General features: G+C 45.6%; 1 protein-coding gene across 1 annotated transcript; it reads left to right on the top strand.

The window, feature by feature from the left end:
* The first annotated feature begins 18,461 nt into the window (after positions 1–18,461).
* Positions 18,462–20,340, top strand: LOC109764372 (transcription termination factor MTERF15, mitochondrial). Its single transcript, XM_020323209.4, has 2 exons — positions 18,462–19,917; positions 20,011–20,340. Exon 1 carries the CDS (start codon positions 18,478–18,480, stop codon positions 19,732–19,734), a length of 1,257 nt encoding a protein of 418 aa, XP_020178798.2. The 5' UTR covers positions 18,462–18,477; the 3' UTR covers positions 19,735–19,917; positions 20,011–20,340.
* The last annotated feature ends 351 nt before the right edge of the window (positions 20,341–20,691 follow it).

Below are 20,691 nucleotides of genomic sequence, written 5' to 3'. Positions count from 1 at the left end.
TTTCTTTGAGTTTCAGGCAAAAAGGAGATATGTTATAACCAGGGAGGAGGCGAACGAGTACGAAAGGAGGACAGAGGCAGCTCGCCTCCAAGCTGCAGCTTGTCAGGCAGTAGCTGCTGCATCTCAGTACGACCCCAGCTACGACTTTGGATATCCGCCAGGCCAGCCGTGGCCATAGACCAACTTAGGCCAAAAGTCTAAGCTTGGGGGAGTACGTATTTCTCACCGACATTACATTCATGTTCACACACTCATGCCAGTTGTCGGTGCTCATACTTTTTCATTGTACTATCCATGCTAGTTTATTTTCTTTTCTAAGCCTTTTTCTTGTGTGTTTGAAAAACCTTAAGAAAAACCAAAAAAATAGTTGTAGCTTTTAGCTAGTTTACTTTCCATGACTGTAGTAGTAGTAATTAAAAGAAAACTCAAAAAGGTTTCTCGTTCTTCTTTTGCTTGTTGGGAGCTTTCCCGTGTAAATAGTTTTATTTCTTTTCTTTGGGGGTCGAGAGGAGAAGACCATGATGAAAATGTTGAGTGACTCTCATATGCATTATTGTTGATTTAACTAAGAGCCCATATTACCTTGTCTTCTCCCTTGTATTAAATGCTTGCAGATTCCAGCTTAGTCCAATGCACATGCACTATTATTATTATCCACATCGTTCGGTCGTGCGAGTGAAAGGCAATAATGACGATATATGATGGACTGATTGAGATGAGAGAAGCTGATATGAACTCGATCTATCTTGTTTTTGTAAATATGATTAGTTCATCATTCCTGATTCAGCCTATTATGAATGAAACATGTTTGCAATGACAATTAGAGATTATAGTTGTTCATGCCATGCTTAATTTGCTAGGAGTTTATAATGTTTTACCTTGCGTGCCAACATGCTATTAAAATGGTTGTGATGTGGTATGATAGGGTGGTATCCTCCTTTGAACGATTCGAGTGGCTTGACTTGGCACATGTTCACGCATGTAGTTGAAACAAAATCAACATAGCCTCCACGATATTTATGTTCATGGTGAATTATATCCTACTCATGCTTGCACTCAGTGTTGATTAATTTTAATGCATGTTCATGACTGTTGTCGCTCTCTAGTTGGTCGCTTCCCAATCTCTTTCTAGCCTTCACTTGTACTAAGCGGGAATACTGCTTGTGCATCCACTTCCATAAACCCCAAAGTTATTCCATATGAGTCCACCATACCTTCCTATATGCGGTAATTACCTGCGATTCCAAGTAAATTTGTATGTGCCAAAGTCTAAACCTTCAAATGAAATTCTGTTTTGTATGCTCGAATAGCTCATGTATCAACTAGGGTTGTCTATATCTTCCATGCTAGGTGGGTTATTCTCACGAGGAGTGGACTCCACTCCTCATTCACGAGAAAATGGCTGGTAACCGGGATGCCCAATCCCATGTTCAAATCAAAATAATTGCCAACAAAACTCCCCAGGATTGTTGTTAGTTGGAGGCACCCGTTGTTTCACACAAGCCATGGATTGATGTTTGTTGGTGGTGGGGGAGTATAAACTTTACCAGTCTGCTTGGGAACAGCCTATAATGTGTGTAGCATGGAAGATTGTAACGACCCGAGACCGACGCTTCAGAAGCCTTCCAGTTATTTCGTTGTTGCTGTGTGTTTTATTTGTTTGTTGCATTTCATCATGGCATCATCCGCATTGCATCGGTACTCGTTGCCGTCATTGTTTTTAAAACTTGCATCTGCTCGTAGTTGCTGCATCCCCCCTTTCTTTCGTTGATCGTTCCGAGTCCCAACGGTTTTCGCTTCCCTCTTCTCCGTGACCGCCTAACCCCCTTTTGCGTGAGTGTCCGAAACTTCCCCGAACTCAACCCGGGCAGTTGTCACCGTTGGGTCGGGATCATCTCCAAGTATCCCTAAGATATCTTCGTTTTATTTATTGGACTCCTTAACCTATTTATTTTGGGCCATCCGATTGCGATCGGAGGAACCGATCAGCCCCAAACCTAGCTGACTTGCTATATATAGCCAGCAACCCTAGAAACTAGGGATCATGTCCCATCCATCCGTGTCTGCCGCCGCCACTCTATTCCTCGGGATCCATCCCGATCCACCTCGTCTTCAGCCACCCACCAACCAGAGCAGCGCCCGACCTTCCCTGTCCCATCCATCCCATCGATCCAGTCGCAGCCTCCTTCTTCCTTGATTCAACCAGCAACCCCGACCTCTCCCTCTCAGATCGACCCCGTGCTCGATCCCAAATGGATCAAGGTGCTGCCTTCGCTCCCACAACCCCTCTGGATTCATCCCGAGACAAACCAGCTCGCCCCGAGCCTCCTCGCCGGAGTAGCAGTAGCAGCCGGCGACCGGCGCCTCCGCCTCACCCTCGCGACCCCGCCGCCTCCCGTGAACGTCGTCGGCAACCACCTTCAGCAGGACCCCCGCTCCCCTGCCTCTCCCTTCCCCTTCCTTCCCTCCTCCCTCTCTCACCTGCTCTCTCTGTTCGTGCAACAGGGAGCCCCCGAGGAGGTTGCGCCGGCCATCTTTGCCTCCCGCGCCCCGACGTCGTCGTCCTCGAGCTCCTCGACCCGTTCCCGCCTACCTCGCCGCCGGTGAGTTGTTGCCGTTCGACAAGGCCCCCTCTCAGCCTCCCCGTTCCCTTCCCGATTTGTCTCTCTCTGAAACTCTCTCCCTCGTCGAACAGGAGATAGGTGCTGCCTTCTTCAGCTCCGCCCGCAAGCCGTCGCCGGACCCGCCTCCATCGGTCTCCGTTCGGCACGCCGCCACCGGGATCTGCTCGCCGCCTCGCTGACCCGCCGCCTCCCTACTGCCGAGGCCCCACCGCCAAGTCCCAGCATGCGCCCGCGAAGACTCTGCTTCCAGTGTGCCGCTTTGTTCGTTCTCTTCCATGTCAACCGTTGACCGCGAGCGTCGGCTGGGTCACAGCCGCGCCAGGCCCAGTGGCCTCCTCCTCCACCGACCGGGCCAAGAGCCCATGGTGAGCCTCCCAGCCGCTGCCCTGTTCCAGATTCAGCCCAGCAGTGCTCCAGATTCGGCCCGCATCATTTTTTTTCGTTCTGGACGTTTTAGCTAATTATTCCAGAGAGTGCAGTTTTACAGAAAAACCCCTCATGTTCATGCATGTAATAACTAATTAACCATGCATCGGTTTAAAATGATTTAAATATGAAAAATGCTTAGAATTTTATCTAGTTTCATAATATGTGACTTTCATCCATGTTAAAAATGTTTAAAATGTTGTTTGATTAAATTTGCTCAAATGCCATGCTAAAATGTTTTATTTCATAACTAAATAACCGTAGCTCCAAATTTAATAAACTTTATATGTAAATGGGGTAGAAAAATGCCTACTTTAACATGGTGCACTTTATTTTGCTGTTTAACAACATTAAAATTGTGTTTAGGGCATAACAGTAGCAAATTCAAAATATGCATATGGGGATTTTCCGGAATTGTTGTTTGTTGTTCCGGCGTCATTTAAACTTGCCTAAATAGTTAGTTTACTTATGCTTCACCCCTTGACATGTTTAATAACATTTAATATTGTTCGGTACATAACCGAGAGAGAACTAAATAATTGATGTGGTGTCTCGTCAATATGCAACTCGTTGCATATTGAGCTCCACTTAATTTGTAGTGTTGTTTTTTGCACTTTGCCATGCCATGCATCTTTAAACCGGACATGCATCATCCTTTGTGCATCATGCCATGTTTATGCTTGTGTGTTTACCATGTTTCTTGCCTCTTTCCGGTTTGCTTCTCTCGTTAGCTTCGGTTTCATTCCGGAGTTGTGAGGATTCGTTCGACTACGTCCGTTTGTCTTCTTCATGGACTCGTTCTTCTTCCTTGCGGGATCCCAGGCAAGATGGCCATTACCCTCGATATCACTTCTATCTTTGCTTGCTAGTTGTTCGCTCTATCGCTATGTCGCGCTACCTACCACTTGTTTATCATGCCTCCCATATTGCCATGTCAAGCCTCTAACCCACCTTCCTAGCAAACCGTTGTTTGGCTAAGTTACCGCTTTTGCTCGACCCCTCTTATAGCGTTGTTAGTTGCAGGTGAAGTTGAAGATTGCTCCATGTTGGAACATGTTTATGTTGGGATACCACAATATCTCTTATTTAATTAATGCATCTATATACTTGGTAAAGGGTGGAAGGCTCGGGCTTATGCCTGGTGTTTTGTTCCACTCTTGCCGCCCTAGTTTCCGTCATACCGGTGTTATGTTCCTTGATTTTGCGTTCCTAACGCGGTTGGGGTTATGGGACCCCCTTGACAGTTCGTTTTGAATAAAACTCCTCCAGCAAGGCCCAACCTTGGTTTTAACATTTGCCACCTAAGCCTTTTTCCCTTGGGTTCTGCAGACTCAAGGGTCATCTTTATTTTAAACCCTCGGGCCAGTGCTCCTTTGAGTGTTGGTCCAAACCAGAGCACCGTGCGGGGCCACCTTGGGGAAACTCGAGGACTGGTTTTACCTGTACGCTTTGCTCATCCGGTGTGCCCTGAGAACGAGATACATGCGACTCCTATCGGGATTTGTCGGCACATCGGGCGGCTTTGCTGCTCTTGTTTTACCATTGTCGAAATGTCTTGTAACCGGGATTCCGAGACTGATCGGGTCTTTCCGGGAGAAGGAATATCCTTCGTTGATCGTGAGAGCTTGTGATGGGCTAAGTTGGGACACCCCTGCAGGGTATAAACTTTCGAAAGCCATGCCCGCGGTTATGTGGCAGATGGGAATTTGTTAATGTCCGGTTGTAGAGAACTTGACACTTGACTTAATTAAAACACATCAACCGCGTGCGTAGCCGTGATGGTCTCTTTTCGGCGGAGTCCGGGAAGTGAACACGGTTTGTGTTATGTATGAATGTAAGTAGTTTCAGGATCACTTCTTGATCACTTCTAGCTTCTCGACCGTTGCGTTGCTTCTCTTCCCGCTCTTTTTTGCGTATGTTAGCCACCATATTTGCTTAGTGCTTGCTGCAACTCCACCTCATTACCCCATCCTACCCATAAGCTTAAATAGTCTTGATCTCGCAGGTTTTGAGATTGCTGAGTCCTCGTGGCTCACAAATACTACCAAAACAGTTGCAGGTGCCGATGAGACCAGTGCAGGTGATGCCACCGAGCTCAAGTGGGAGTTCGATGAAGACCTTGGATGTCACTATGTTTCGTTTCCGGTTGATCAGTAGTGGAGCCCAGTTGGGACGATCGGGGATCTAGCAGTTGGGTTATCTTCTTTTCTTTTGGCTTTGACCGTAGTCAGTCTATGTGTGTACTCTGAATGATGCATGTTTAATTAATGTATTGTGTGAAGTGGCGATTGTAAGCCAACTCTTTATCCCTTTCTTGTTCATTACATGGGATTGTGTGAAGATGACCCTTCTTGCGACAAAACCACCATGCGGTTATGCCTCTAAGTCGTGCCTTGACACGTGGGAGATATAGCAGCATCGTGGGTGTCACAAAGATAACGAGATCTCTTGGCTGTTATGTTGACAATGAAAGTATACCACTCAAAATATTATTTATCTCTGTTTCAAAACTTGAGCTCTGGCACCTCTACAAATCCCCGCTTCCCTCTGCGAAGGGCCTATCTATTTACTTTTATGTTGAGTCATCACCCTCTTATTAAAAAGCACTAGCTGGAGAGCACCACTGTCATTTGCATGCATTACTATTAGTTTACATTGAGTATGACTGTGACTGGATCTCTTTTACCATGAATTACAATGTCTAGTCAGTCCTTGATCTTTAGGGGTGCTCTGCATTTATGTTTTGCGGTCTCAGAAAGGGCTAGCGAGATACCATCTTGTTATATCATATTATGATTGTTTTGAGAAAGTGTTGTTATCAGACATTTATTATTATTGCTCGCTAGTTGATTAGGCCATTGATATGAGTAAATATGAGACCTAAGTGTTATTGTGAATATGGTTAGTTCATAATCTTTGTTGAAAACCTGAATGCTGGCTTTACATATTTACAACAACAAGAGCAAACAGAGTTTGTAAAAGTTTTCTTTATCACTTTCAGTTTGTCAACCGAATTGCTTGAGGACAAGCAAAGGTTTAAGCTTGGGGGAGTTGATACGTCTCCAACGTATCTAATTTTCCAAACACTTTTGCCCTTGTTTTGGACTCTAACTTGCATGATTTGAATGGAACTAACCCGGACTGACACTGTTTTCAGCAGAATTGCCATGGTGTTATTTTTGTGCAGAAATAAAAGTTCTCGGAATGACCTGAAACTTCACGGAGAATATTTTTGGAATCAATAAAAAATACTGGCGAAAGAATCAACACCAGGGGGCCCACACCCTGTCCACGAGAGTGGAGGGCGTGCCCACCCCCCTGGGGGGCGCCCCCTGCCTCGTGGGCCCCCTGAGGCTCCACCGACGTCAACTCCAACTCTATATATTCACGTTCGGGGAGAAAAAATCAGAGAGAAGGATTCATCGCGTTTTATGATACGGAGCCGCCGCCAAGCCCTAATCTCTCTCGGGAGGGCTGATCTGGAGTCCGTTCGGGGCTCCGGAGAGGGCAATCCGTCACCATCATCATCATCAACCTTCCTCCATCACCAATTTCATGATGCTCACCGCCGTGCGTGAGTAATCTCATCGTAGGCTTGCTGGACGGTGATGGGTTGGATGAGATTTACCATGTAATCAAGTTAGTTTTGTTAGGGTTTGATCCCTAGTATCCATTATGTTCTAAGATTGATGTTGCTATCACTTTGCTATGCTTAATGCTTGTCACTAGGGCCCGAGTGCCATGATTTCAGATCTGAACCTATTGTGTTTTCATGAATATATGTGAGTTCTTGATCCTATCTTGCAAGTCAATAGTCACCTACTATGTGTTATGATCCGGCAACCCCGAAGTGACAATAATCGAGACCACTCCCGGTGATGACCGTAGTTTGAGGAGTTCATGTTTTCACTAAGTGTTAATGCTTTGGTCCGGTACTCTATTAAAAGGAGGCCTTAATATCCCTTAGTTTCGAATAGGACCCGGCTGCCACGGGAGGGTAGGACAAAAGATGTCATGCAAGTTCTTTTCCATAAGCATGTATGACTATATTCGAAATACATGCCTACATTACATTGATGAACTGGAGCTAGTTCTGTGTCACCCTATGTTATAACTGTTGCATGAGGAATCGCATCCCACATAATTATCCATCACTGATCCATTGCCTACAAGCTTTTCACATATTGATCTTTGCTTAGTTACTTTTCCGTTGCCACTATTACGATAACTACAAAACTGCTACTATTACTTTTGCCACCGTTACCGTTACTTCCATACTACTTTGCTACTAAATATTTTGCTGCAGATATTAAGTCTTCCAGGTGCGGTTGAATTGACAACTCAGCTGCTAATACTTGAGAATATTCTTTGGCTCCCCTTGTGTCGAATCAATAAATTTGGGTTGAATACTCTACCCTCGAAAACTATTGCGATCCCCTATACTTGTGGGTTATCAGATAGCGGTCGATGTGTGGAGTAATAGTAGTAGATGCAGGCAGGAGTCGGTCTACTAATCTTGGACGTAATGCCAATGTAATGATCATTGCCTAGATATCGTCATAATTATTTGAATCTCTATCAATTGCCCAACAGTAATTTGTTTACCCACCGTTTGCTATTTTTCTCGAGAGAAGCCACTAGTGAAACCTACTGCCCCCGGGTCTTCTTCCTCATATATTTGCCTTGCGATCTACTTTTCCTTTGCATTTTTATTCAGATCTATTAAACCAAAAAATATTAAAAAAATCTACTACAATTTACCTCACGTCCGCTTGCCTATCTTGAGGCGCCGTACCCCGGAAGGGATTGACAACCCCTTTAACTCGTCGGGTTGCAAGGTGTTGTTGTTTGTGTGCAAGTGATGTTTACGTTGTGTTGCTTGGTCCTCCTACTGGTTCGATGCCTTGGTTTCATAACTGAGGGAAATACCTACCGTCGTTGTGCTACATCATCCCTCCCTCTCCAGGGAAATACCGATGTAGTTGCAGCTACCATCAATCTCTACTCTCTTCATATAAGAATGATCTCCATTCATCATCACTGGACTATCCAACTCGAATATAAAGAGGCTTGGACATGACACATGTTTATATGTTGGTCATTGTTGTCGCGAGATGCTTCACTACATTGCATTTTATCGACTAGTGTGAATGTACACTTCTTCATTTTTAGCACATGCAATACTCTCTTCTTGTCTGTTGCTATCTGCCATTATTGTAAAACCATACTTTTTCCATATGTCATAGGCTCACACACATTTAATAAGATCGCATGTCGGTTGTCATGTGCTAGAACTGTTAAAGATCCAGATACTAGGGATATGTTACTCACCCTCATGTAACAGCTCAAAGGGCCTAATTTTCGGAAAGAGAAAAAAACTGAAATAAACCTACATTTACGCATACCATCGCTGAATGTGTTATATGAGCCACTTCAATCGGGCAACACAGGCGAACCCTACCATCCCAGTCCATGAGGCGAGTACCACACACAGCAGCGGATGGCGGGTGATCGGGCCCTAACAAAGCCTTCCTGCCAATTCCTGCCTATATGCTCTATGACATGTCATGAACCGCCGCAAGCGGACTTCAGCTAAGATGAGGCAGGGTTGCCAGATGGCCCTATGTGATCTCTTGGCAGCACCAACGACTTTACGTCGGCAGCTTGTGTCTAATTACTAACTGTCAAAAACTTGGGGCAGGCATAAAAATATTTATCATTATAAGCTTGTTTCCTTCCAAGCCATGTGTGACGTTTGCAAAATAAACAAATTATGTGGTGGATGAATAGTCCAAATCCAATTTGAAAAATGAACATTCACCTTGTTTTCCAACAAGTTTTATGTTTTTATAGAGTTATTCCTGGTTTTAGGTTTCCATGGATTACTCAGGTGTTGGTTTTTCAATGTAGGACTGGGCAAAGTCTCCATAGCTCAACCTGTCAAAAAAAAATTCTATGTAGTTTAATGCATTTGTTATAGGTCTCCACTTTGCATGAAGCTTGAGGATCCCGGTCGACTATATTATGAAAATCTCTTATATCGAAGATGAAAGCACAATAGTGGATCTAAGGGTATACTGATGTCTACTACGCAACTTTATTCTTGTAGACACGTGTTGGGCCTCCAAGCGCAGAGTTTTGTAGGACAGTACGTAGCAATTTTCCCTCAAGTGGATGACCTAAGGTTTATCAATCTGTGAGAGGTGTAGGATGAAGATGGTCTCTCTCAAACGACCCTGCAATCAAATACAAGAAATCTCTTGTGTCCCTAACACACCCAATACAATGGAAAATTGTATAGGTGTACTAGTTCGGCGAAGAGAGGGTGATAAAAGTGTAATATGGATGGTAGAAATATATTTTTATAATCTGAATAAATAAAAACAGCAAGCTAGCAAATAGTAAACGGGCACAAAAACCGTATTGCAATGCTTAAAAACAAGGCCTAGGGTCCGTACTTTCACTAGTGCAATCTCTCAACAGTGCTAACATAGTTGGATCATATGATTATCCCTCAAAGTACAATAAAGAATCACTCCCGAGTTCCTATTAGCGGAGAACAAAAGATTGGAATTGTTTGTAGGGTATGAAACCACCTCAAAGCTATTCTTTCCGTTCAATCTATTCAAGAGTACGTACTAGAATAACACCAAAGCAAATTCATATTCATAATACTCAATCGACACAAAGAACTACAAGGAGACCCCAAAGTTTCTATCGGAGAGAAGATAATAAAAACGTGCATCAACCCCTATGCATAGATTACCCCAATATCACCGCGGGAATCCGCAAGTTGAGTGCCATAACGTATATCAAGTGAATCAATAAGATACCCCAATGTCACCTCAAGTATTCATACTGCAAGACATACATCATGTGATCTCAAATCTGAATATTCAATCCGGCATGACAAAACTTCAAAGGGTAAAGATTCAATTCATCACAACAAGAGTATAGAGGGGAGAAACATCATATGATCCGACTATATTAACAAAGCTCATGACATAGATCACGAGAGAGAGAGAGAGAGAGATTTATCACATAGCTACTGGTACAAAGCCTCAGCCCCGAGGGTGGACTACTCCCTCCTCATCGTGGTGGCCGCTGGGATGATGAAGATGGCCACCGGAGATGATTCCCCCCTCCGCCAGGGTGCCGGAACGGGTCTAGATTGGTTTTTGGTGGCTATAGAGGCTTGCGGCGGCGGAACTTCTGATCTAGGTTAACCCCAGAGGGTTTCAGAATATTTGGGAATTTATAGTGCAAGAGGGGGTGCGGGAGGCCACCGAGGTGGGAATAACCCACCTGGGTGTGCCAGGGGAGCCTGGCGCGCCCTGGTGGGTTGTGCCCCCCTCGGGGCACCCCCCAGGTGCTGATCTGGCCCATAAAAAATGCACAAAAAGTTTCGCGGTGTTTGGATTCCGTTTGATAATGATTTCCCGCGATGTAAAAAACAAGCAAAAAACAACAACTGGCACTGGGCACTGGGTCAATAGGTTAGTCCCAAAAAATGATATAAAGTTGCTATTAAATGATTGTAAAATCCAAGAATGATAAAATAACAGCATGAATACTTCATAAATTATAGATACGTTGGAGACGTATCATATACTGAAACCACTAAAAAGATCTAGGAGTATATTTGTGCATATGCCACTTCATAGAATGTTCTCTCGAGATTTATGCCTATCAGCTTAACAAATCTAGAATTTTAAGTTGTTGTTAATGATAGGCATTCTCTTACATTTGATTATCAATAATAAATGATCTAAAAAAGTTACTAATGAATCTCCTTCTCAACTCTATTATGTCAAGACGAGGCCATCTAAATTATGGTACAACAGTGATGCCTACTGTAGTGACAGTACCATGATCACACCACGAGGAACTTAGCTCATCGGTCATAGGGATGGCAACATCAAGGAAAACTTTGGTAATCAAAATGGGTGTGGATTCCATGGACACGACTAGCATTCTGGAGTCCTTTGAAATCAATTTGATGTAAGGCAAGAAAATCCGGGTAGTGAGTATGGATATGACGCCTAGCCTGATGGGACTAGGTGATGACATCCCTAGAAGTGCTCAAGTAATAAAATGATTCTTGATTCCTTTCAAGCCTAGCAAGTTATGTATCTACTCTCTGATCTCTGTTCCACATCACTAGAGTATGTGGAACTGAGAGGCTTGGATGGACACATGTTTTTGTGTTGCGCATTATTGCATGAAGTGAAGATAGTACATTGCATTGCATGTATTGGCTTGCGTGGATGCACGCTTATTAAATTTCAACACATGTAGTACTCTCTTGTAGCCAGATTTGATTTGCCATCTTTGCGTATTATTGTGAAAGAAATTTTGTGTCATAGGCTCACATGCCTTTGATACGACTTCACCTACATGAGGATTGTCATATCTAAAGTTGATAAGATCCAAAGACCAGGGATATGATGCTTAATCACATCTAGCCGTAGGTTGATCATAAGCGTGATTCAAAGAGGCTCCCATGCTTTAGTTTGTGTCTTCTGACCAACTCGTTGCTTAATTATAAATCAATGCATGGTGACTATTTTATTGAAAATACTTTTGAATTGATCCCTAAGAAACTAGTCCTAACATACAAGAAATATTCTTGAATTGTAAGAAACTAGACCTGTCCCTAGCTATCTCTAGTTTTCTAACTATTTCTATCTCTGTATTTAACACCTTAAATAAGATCTAATCTCTTTATTTGATTATATGACATTGTTGTGTTGTGGTATTGCATGCTACCATTGGCATGACCACTAATCTGTCCATTGCTTGAGCTCGGGGTTGGGCCCATGCCCATGACAATGATTCTGATTCCAAGAAGAACCTAATAAAAATGAGTGGATTACAAAAGTGTTGGAAATATTCCCTAGAGGCAATAATAAATTGGTTACTATCATATTTCCTTGTTCATGATAAATGTTTATTATTCATGCTAGAATTGTATTGACCGAAAACTTATATACATGTGTGAATACATAAACAACAATGTGTCCCTAGTAGGCCTCTACTGGACTAGCTCGTTGATCAAAGATGGTTAATGTTTACTAACCATAGACAAGAGTTGTCATTTTATAATGGGATCACATCATTAGGAGAATGATGTGATGGACAGACCCAACTATAAGCTTAGCAACAGATCGTATCGCTTAGTTATTTGCTATAGCTTTCTTCATGTCAAGTATCCGTTCCTCAGGCATGAGATCATGCCACTCCCGAATACCTGGGGAATACTTTGTGTGCTATCAAACGTCACTTCGTAACTGGGTGATCATAAATTGCTCTACAGGTATCTCCAAAGGTGTCTGTTGGGTTGCATGGATCAAGATTGGGATTTGTAGCTTTGTGTGACAGAGAGATATCTCTAGGCTCTCTCGGTAATACAAAATCACAAGAAGCTTCATGTGACTCATGAGTTTAGTCACAGGATCTTGTATTACGGAACGAGTAAAGAGACTTGCCGGTAACGAGATTGAACTAGGTATGGAGATACCGATGATCGAATCTCGAGCAAGTAATATATCACCGGACAAAGGGAATTGCATACGGGGTTATTTGAATCCTCGACATCGTGGTTCAACCGATAAAGATCTTTGTGGAATACATAGGAATACGTAGGAATCTATATGGGCATCTAGGTCCCGCTATTGGTTATTGACGCGAGAGGTGTCTCAGTCATGTTTATATGACTCCCGAACCCGTAGGGTCACACACTTAATGTTCGGTAGCGCTAGGGTAATGTTGAGATATTAATAGTGGAAAGTCTGAAAGTAGTTCAGAGTCTCATATGTGATCCAGGACATCTTGAGGAGCTCTGGAATGGTCCGGAGGTAAAGATTTATATATGGGAAGTCATATTCAGGGTTCCGAAAAAGTTCGGGAATTTTCGGTAGAGTACCGGGAAGGTTCTAGAAGGTTCCCGGGGTTCCACCGTGAGGCCCAATGACCCGGGAAGGGCCCACATGGACCGAGGGGTGGGGCTACAGCCCACATGGGCTGCTGCACCATTCCTGAAGGCGTATGTCGTTTAAATCTAGAGATACGGTCTTATCTCTAAATTTAAAGGGTTGAATCTAGAGATAAGATGTTATCTCCAAGTTTAAAGGGATTTCTCACATGTGGCCAGCCCTAGGAGGGTTTTGGACGCCCTCCCCTTCCCCTAGCTTATATATAGAGGGGGGAGGCGCATCGGGGCAGCCAACCCTTCACCCTTGCCCATTGCCTCTCCCAACTCCTCCCACGTTTCTCCGGTACGTGCTTGATGAAGCCGTGCCGGAATTTCGCTGCCACCACCACCATACCGCCGTGCTGGTTCCGATCTCATCTGCCTCCTCTCCCTTGCTTGCTGGATCAAGGAGCGAACGCCATCGATCTGAACGTGTGCTAATCTCGGAGGTGTCGTCCGTTCGGCACTAGATCGGATTGGATCATGATTGGATCGTGAAGAGTACGAATACATCAACCACATTATATACGCTTCCGCTTTCGGTCTACAAGGGTATGTATACACACTCCCCTCTCGTTGCCTTGCATGTCCTAGATTAGATCTTCGGTGTTCGTAGGATTTTTTTATGCTTCCTTACCCTTCAAAAAGGATGGTCGTTGATTATGTGGTCAAATTAGACGGTGCATATTTTTAATCCACAATCTAGAAAGTATAGGTAATTGTTGTGTTTGTACTACAAAATGGACATTTAGGACTTACAGATTGACTGGAAATAATTGTATCAAATGAGAAAAAACAATTTGGGAGCCCAAACACCTATGTGAGTATGAACATCAAAGGAGTCTATGATTTACAACAACTATGCATCATTGGTTTGAACTATGGAAACGATCCTTTTGTCTTTAGTTGATCTATTTTTTTGTTCATGTGTTAATTCCATTGTACCCCTTTATGGCTTTATTGGGTATGTTTTGTATAGTTCTTGAAATTTGGGGTATATGTAACGATAGGGGCACTAATACTATGGTTGTAGCCAATGTTAGTCATATATTCCCACAATAACCAAATACTCCCTCTGTTCGAAAATAAGTGGTGTTGTTTTAGTTCAAATTTGAACTAAAACCACACCACTTTTTTCCAAATGGAGAGAGTATATGTCATTGTAGCTCTGGAATTCCATTTCCTAAAATATGCAATCATATGATTTTGAGGTAACATTTTACCACATTTACGTGTGATTGTATGCACCTTAAGTTTACATCATTGATATGGGAATATACTTTTCCGGGCAACTTGAATTACCTAGTATTTCATTTCAAGGCCTCTCCGATTCACATAATTCCAAAAAAGTGCACGAATGAGAAGAAAAACTCATGATCACAATGTCATACTCATATAAACCAAAAACCCTACAAGATTTTGTTTGTTTGCATAACATGAAAAACAAAGGCATTTCCTAAAAGTTTTGAGAGAATGGACAAACTCCTTTGAGTATAGGGTATGCCTGATTTTCTACCAAAATTGGGTAGCCATTTTTTGGCATATTGATAGTTGGAAATGTCAAAACTTCCCAAAAGCGGGCAAATTATATTGAGAGACTGGGCAATTTGGTAACCAAACAATTACTAGCCAATTTTTGGCTTAGCGCAAACAATGGTAAGTAAAATTTAACCTCAGACCAAGCATTTACATAGTGTAAACAAATCCTTAGTTTTTTTTATAGAATTTGATGCGACAAACCAAACCATCCATGTTGAAAATATCTGTATTGGTTTTGACCTTTCAATATTCCTATAAGAATCATTTGAATCAAATAGACCTAAGAAATGGGAGTGGCCAAGCAGGGTCTATTGGTAGCTCATGCATACTCAAGAGCAGATGCATGTGACATTGGAGTTAAATGTAGAACTCAACTAAATGTATTTCTATTCCAATCATTTGCATATATGTCTTGCTCGTACTTGGAAATGTAGGTAACATATTTGAGGAAGATACATGATGCGACAAATGAAGTACTGACGTAAGAAAATTAAATATGTTTTCAGTTTTGTATGTTGAGAAATTTTGTTCTGGGTCTTTGATTTAAACCGCCTTCCAATCATTAATCGCCCTTTTGACATCTCAATCCTCTTTTTTTTGATTGGTGATAATCATTACATCATTGTTAAAGAGGGGGGGGGGGGGTATAACCCTAGGAGCTTCATGCAATCCCCCGCTCAAATAGAACTTGTAACCATTTTTGAAAATTCATAAGCTGCACAGTTGGCCTCCCTAGGACTGTAGGACAATGCTCAAAATATGAGGAAACCACATGATAGATGATAGTAGTCATCTAAGATTGTTGCCGCCACACCAGCCGAACGTCCAACATCATTCATTGTTGTTATGACTTTTAAACAATTTGATTTAACCACCACCATGTTGCACCCTGATTACAACTCTAAAGAGACACCACATCCGCCTCTTTGTGGCATTTTCAACAACGATTTTGACTATGAGAAAATACTTCGTATTGATTCTCCAAAAGTTCCTGGGATAATGGACTTTGTCTAAAGTCATCTATCTTATCTAAGGCGTAGGATTGGGTGTACAATTGTATCATCCAAGTTTGGTTCATGTAGGAGTGTATAAATAGTTTTTTAGTCTCATTTCAATTATATGTGCAACTTGCGTGAGCAAAATGAAAATGTTTCGATATATGTTCACATTTCAAGGCTTATATTGTGGAAAACACTATTTCACAAACACTACAAAATTGTTTTAGCTTTGAACACCGATTCAAATAAAAGTCTCTAAGAAATATAAGCTGGTTCTTTAGTTGGCAACCATTGTTAAACTCCACGGCAAAATTCAATTTCTTTCGAGAATCATGGGGAGGTAAAGTATTCCACTGCTATAGTGCTAAGTCTTTTTTTGCGGGTAGCTATAGTGCCAAGTCGACCGACCATTTTTCCCTTTTGAGAAAAGTCATTTTTTGTGGAAACTTTGGCACACTTTATTGTTGAGCAATGTTCATAGGCATCATTACAAGATCATGTGGCACCCCCAACCAAATGTGGCAGCCAACATCTAATGTTAAAGCATGCTTAGCAAAATAATGATATTTAAAATTGCTACTTCTAACCTCATGAATATTGAGAAAAGTCAACTGATCATAGAGCATCTCCAGCCGTGCCCTCAGAAAGGCCTCCGCAGACGATTTTTTCGCGCCGGCGCCGAAAAAACAGCCCAGTCGCGCCCCCAGGAGCCCGATTTTCGCCGGCCTGGGCCGAAATCACTGCCGGCGGACCTAGGCCGAACCCGGCGCGCTGGGGGGCGCCTGGGGGTGCCAGGGCGAGCGGTTTTGGCGTGAAAGAGCCGCGGGCCAGCCGCGTCAGCGACACCGCGCCTCGTCTTCCCCCAACGCCTCGGTTTCCCGCGGGGAATCAATGGCAAGGCTGCCGCCAGTCAGCCTTGCCATTGATTCCTCACGGCGGCGCGTCACGGGGCGGCGCGCTGACGCCTCCCCTCCCTCGCATGCGTACACATGGGCGCGGCTATATAAGCCGGTGGCCTCCCTCGCCTCTGGCCACACCAGCCCTACCTCTCCCGAGTGCCGCCGCCGAGCCCTCCCTCTCCCTCTCCCTCTCCCGATGGCCGAACGTTTCCCCGGAGACGAGGCGGCGGCCAACGGCTTCGCCCGCCACTCGCTCCGCGAACAGGAGTCGTGGCTCCTGTTCGAGGCCAACATCCCGGCGCCGTCGGACATGCGCGCCAGGCCGACGGGGTGGAGGGTCGGCAACGGGGGAGTGCCCATTCCCCCGTTGCCCGACGCCGTGGCGCGCCCCTCCTACTTCGCCGGCGTGGTAGAGGTCGTGCGCGCCTCCCTCACCGACGACCAGCTCGCCCTCCCCCAGTACGCCGCCGACAACCACGCGGCGTGGGCGGCGTACTTCGAGCGCCGCCAGCAGCAGAGGCTGGCGTCCACCAACGGGGCGCCGGTGGTGGGCGGCCTGAAGAACAGCGAGGGGCGCCACCTGTGGTGAGGCGTCCCTGGCCGCACACTCGAGGGCGTGCTGACGCACCTCGAGGGCGGCAACAACCCGCCGTTGGCATACCCCCCGGCGAGGGTGGCCGCCCCGGCCCACCGCCGACGCGACGGGCAATGGATGCCAAGGAGGTTCGGCTCCTCCTCTTCTTCCTCCTCGCGCTCTTCTTCCCACTCCTCCGACTCTCCGGCGCTGCTCGGCGTCAAGGCCGAGCCCGCGGCGGAGACGCCGCTCGGCCGGCACACTCGCAGCGCCGGCATCGTCATCAACGAGGGCGGTCGGCGCGCCTCCTCGTGGGCTCCTCCTCCGCGCTTCGTCAAGCCAAAGACGGAGCCAGGGCTCGCGCCGGCGAAGACGGAGCCGGGACTTCCCGCCGTGAAGACGGAGCACGGCGACGTGGAGCTCGACGACGACGCGGCCCTGGAATGGGCACGCCAGGACTCCCTGAAGATGGCGAGGGAGCGCCAGTGCGCCGCCGGGGCCGCGACGAAGGAGGAGTCGTCGTCATCGACGACAGCGACGACGACGACGCGCCCCCGCCGCCACCAGCCGCCATGGCGAGGCCGGGCAGGGGTCCAGCAGGGACGCCCGCGTCAAGGAGGAGAAGGCCGACGATGACGACGGCGGTGAGGATGGCGGCGACGACGGCGACTACTCGGCGTTTAGCCAGTTTCTTTTTTAGATTGTATATATATTTGCTATGTAATGAAAATCCATGAACATGTCTAATATATGGCCAAGTTTGCCGAAATTTAGTCGTGTTTAGCCGAACTGCGCCGAACTTTGCCGGAATTTGCTATATATTTTTCTTTTTTGAACGCGCCTGGGGGCGGCCCTGGGGCCGGCGGCTGGGGACCAACTCGCCCCCAGGCCGATATTTTGCGCCGGCTCACCCCTAGGCCGATTTTTTGCGCCGGCTCACCCCAGGCGGCGATTTTAGGCGCCCCCCTGGGGGCCAACGGCTGGAGATGCTCTTAGGACATGCAGCCCAGAGATCAGGCCTGTATACATAGATCCAGTATAGATGGGAGAATATCAGGTGCTCCCATCTCTTTGGTGCTCCCATGCTACCAGTTTTCAAAATGCACATTTATACGTTTCAAAAAATTCTGAAAACAATTGTGGATGTGCACATCACATGAGTGTACAATTCCTAAAAGTTTCAAATCAAAATTCGAAATACACTAGTTGTATGTACAATCCCCAAAAATTTCAAATCAAAAATCAAAATGTGATGTCAACATCCACAAATGTTTTCGGAGTTTCTGAACACTCGTTACATGTTTTTAGGGGAATTTTTTTGAAGGTTTTTTAGGGGAATTTTGAAACACTTACATGTGATTTTTGAAAATTTGGAGCATGCCAGAGCACTGGATAAGTGGATATCTACCCCAGTACAGATATGGGCCGGCCTTTGATCCATAGCATGTGTACAATTGTACCCTTCCCTCAAAAAAAAAAATTTGTACCCACGTTCCGCTGCCCTGCCGCCGCGTACGTTTCCGCTGACCGCCGCCGGCGCCGCCGCCACGCCATGATCCACCACCTCCGAACGCGCGTCCTTCCTCTCCTCCTCCGCTACCCACCATCCCATCTCCCCGCCTCCCACCTCGTTCCCCTCCACTGCCTCCTCTCCACCACCGCATCCATCTCCCCCAAACCTTTCTCCGCCAAGGACTTCCTCGTCGCCGACTGCGGCCTCACCCGAGCACAAGCCCTCAAGGCCTCCAGAAGGCTCTCCAACCTCACCTCCCTCTCCAAGCCCGAGGCCACGGTGGCCTTTCTCTTGGGCCACGGCGTCCCCCGCTCCGACATCGCCGCCGCCGTGGTCGCCGACCCGTCCCTCCTGTACGCCAGCGTGGGGATGGTCCTCGCCCCCCGCTTCGCCGAGCTTAGCGAACTCGGCTTCTCGCCTTCGCAGATCGTGGCCATCCTCTCGATCCGCCGCACGGGCGCTCTCCGCGGCAACCTCCTGTTCTGGGTCCGGATCTTCGACTCCTACCCCAAGCTGCTCTTTCTCGCAAAGTCAAACCGCGAGCTCCTCAGTGCCAGCCTCGAGAAGGTGATCAAGCCGAGCCTGACCATCCTCCAAGAATGTGGGATAAGTGCTCGTGATATTGCAGGTTTAAGCTTGTACTCCTGTCGGTTGTTCACCGTGAAACCCAAGTTTCTCGTGGACGCCGTGGCGCGGGTCGAGGAGTTAGGCGTGCAGCGATGCTCATGGATGTTCTGCCGTGCACTCGCTGCACTCGCCTTCAAGAGCAAGGACGTTCTCGCCAGGAAAATACAATTTTTACATGCGCTGGGGTTTTCACAGGATGATTTGGTGAAGATCGCCAAGAAGGCGGCACTTGTCCTGGCTTTATCTGATAAAAAGATCCAGCGATCTGTGGGGTTCTTAATGAAGGATGTCGGTCTGCAGGCTTCGTACATTGCTCGAAGGCCAGCGCTGATCATGTATAGCGTTGAGAGGCGATTGTTGCCCCGGTACTCCCTGCTTAAGCTTCTCAGGCAGAAGGGATTACTGGACGTGGAATTGGACTATTATAGCATGGCATCGCTGGCTGAGAAGAACTTTGTGCAGAATTTTGTGGATCCTTATAAGGATAGTGTTCCAGGCCTAGTTGATGAGTATGCCTCTGCATGTCGTGGGAAAGCACCAAAAGGAAGTGCTTGGCTATAACACTGAAACTGTGGTGTGCGAGAATCCGTTCATTTTGAGATTATCCGAGGAGTTTTGTCACCCCAAGACTGATTTTTTGATCGGTGAGATCGGTTCGGAGTCAGAGTGCACTGTGAATTGATAAAAAGTCTGTACAGTCCATGTACTGCATGAAGAAGTGTCTGGTTCCCGGTATCATGAAAGGTCCTGCCAATAGATGGATTGTTGCAACTTCAGTTTTACTCATTAATTGCTCGTTCTGAGGAGACTAAGAAATCAAAGTTCATTGATTTTCAGAAGGACAGTGTCTCTGAGCTCGCTGATATGTATGACGCAGCTTGTGCCGGGGAGGTTGCCTCCCAAGTCCAACTTTGGCATTTTAAGATATTGAAGACTTGTTGTATCCTTCAGTGTAGTACATGTTCAGATGGTAACAATGCAGATCCTACCCATTAGTTACTGTCCATTGTGCAAACACTCTTAGTTCTTAGTCTCAGCAATTTAACAACTAGTTATCTGATTGCTACAAAACAATTCATGTTTTTTTTAGGAATCAATTACAATCCATGTTCAAATTTTGGATATGTGGTACGAAGGAACTAGATTGTCTTATTGCCTTATTGCTCATGCCTGCTCGCCAGTACTTATCCCTGCCACACGACTCAAGGTTATGCTTTAGTTGGAATTTCTTTTACAGATTGGTCACCGGAGTATTGAAAGATTAGCTGCCTCTTTTCTCTCACGTATCTGCTCATAGTGTTTTTGTTTGGACTGAAGTTTACATCACCAACTAGTCACTGCTGCTTCTTTGAGGTGTTGTCATTTGTTTTCAGCTAATGGATCACTCCAATTCCAACTGTTGCTTTATCTGTCCATTACACCATTAAGGCTTGACTAATGGGCTTTTAGATAGTGGCAAGAGTCACTACAGAGAAGGTTTTCTTATGAAGCACTTTTAGAATAACATTGGTGTTCTAA

The sequence above is a fragment of the Aegilops tauschii genome, chromosome 7, assembly GCF_002575655.3.
Source record: "Aegilops tauschii subsp. strangulata cultivar AL8/78 chromosome 7, Aet v6.0, whole genome shotgun sequence".
In the NCBI taxonomy this organism is placed as follows: domain Eukaryota; kingdom Viridiplantae; phylum Streptophyta; class Magnoliopsida; order Poales; family Poaceae; genus Aegilops; species Aegilops tauschii.
This window is presented reverse-complemented; position numbering and strand designations above follow the sequence as displayed.

Excerpts from the sequence above, each read along its gene's own strand:
- LOC109764372 (XM_020323209.4), top strand. The coding sequence starts at position 18,478 with ATGTGTACAATTGTACCCTTCCCTCAAAAAAAAAAATTTGTACCCACG.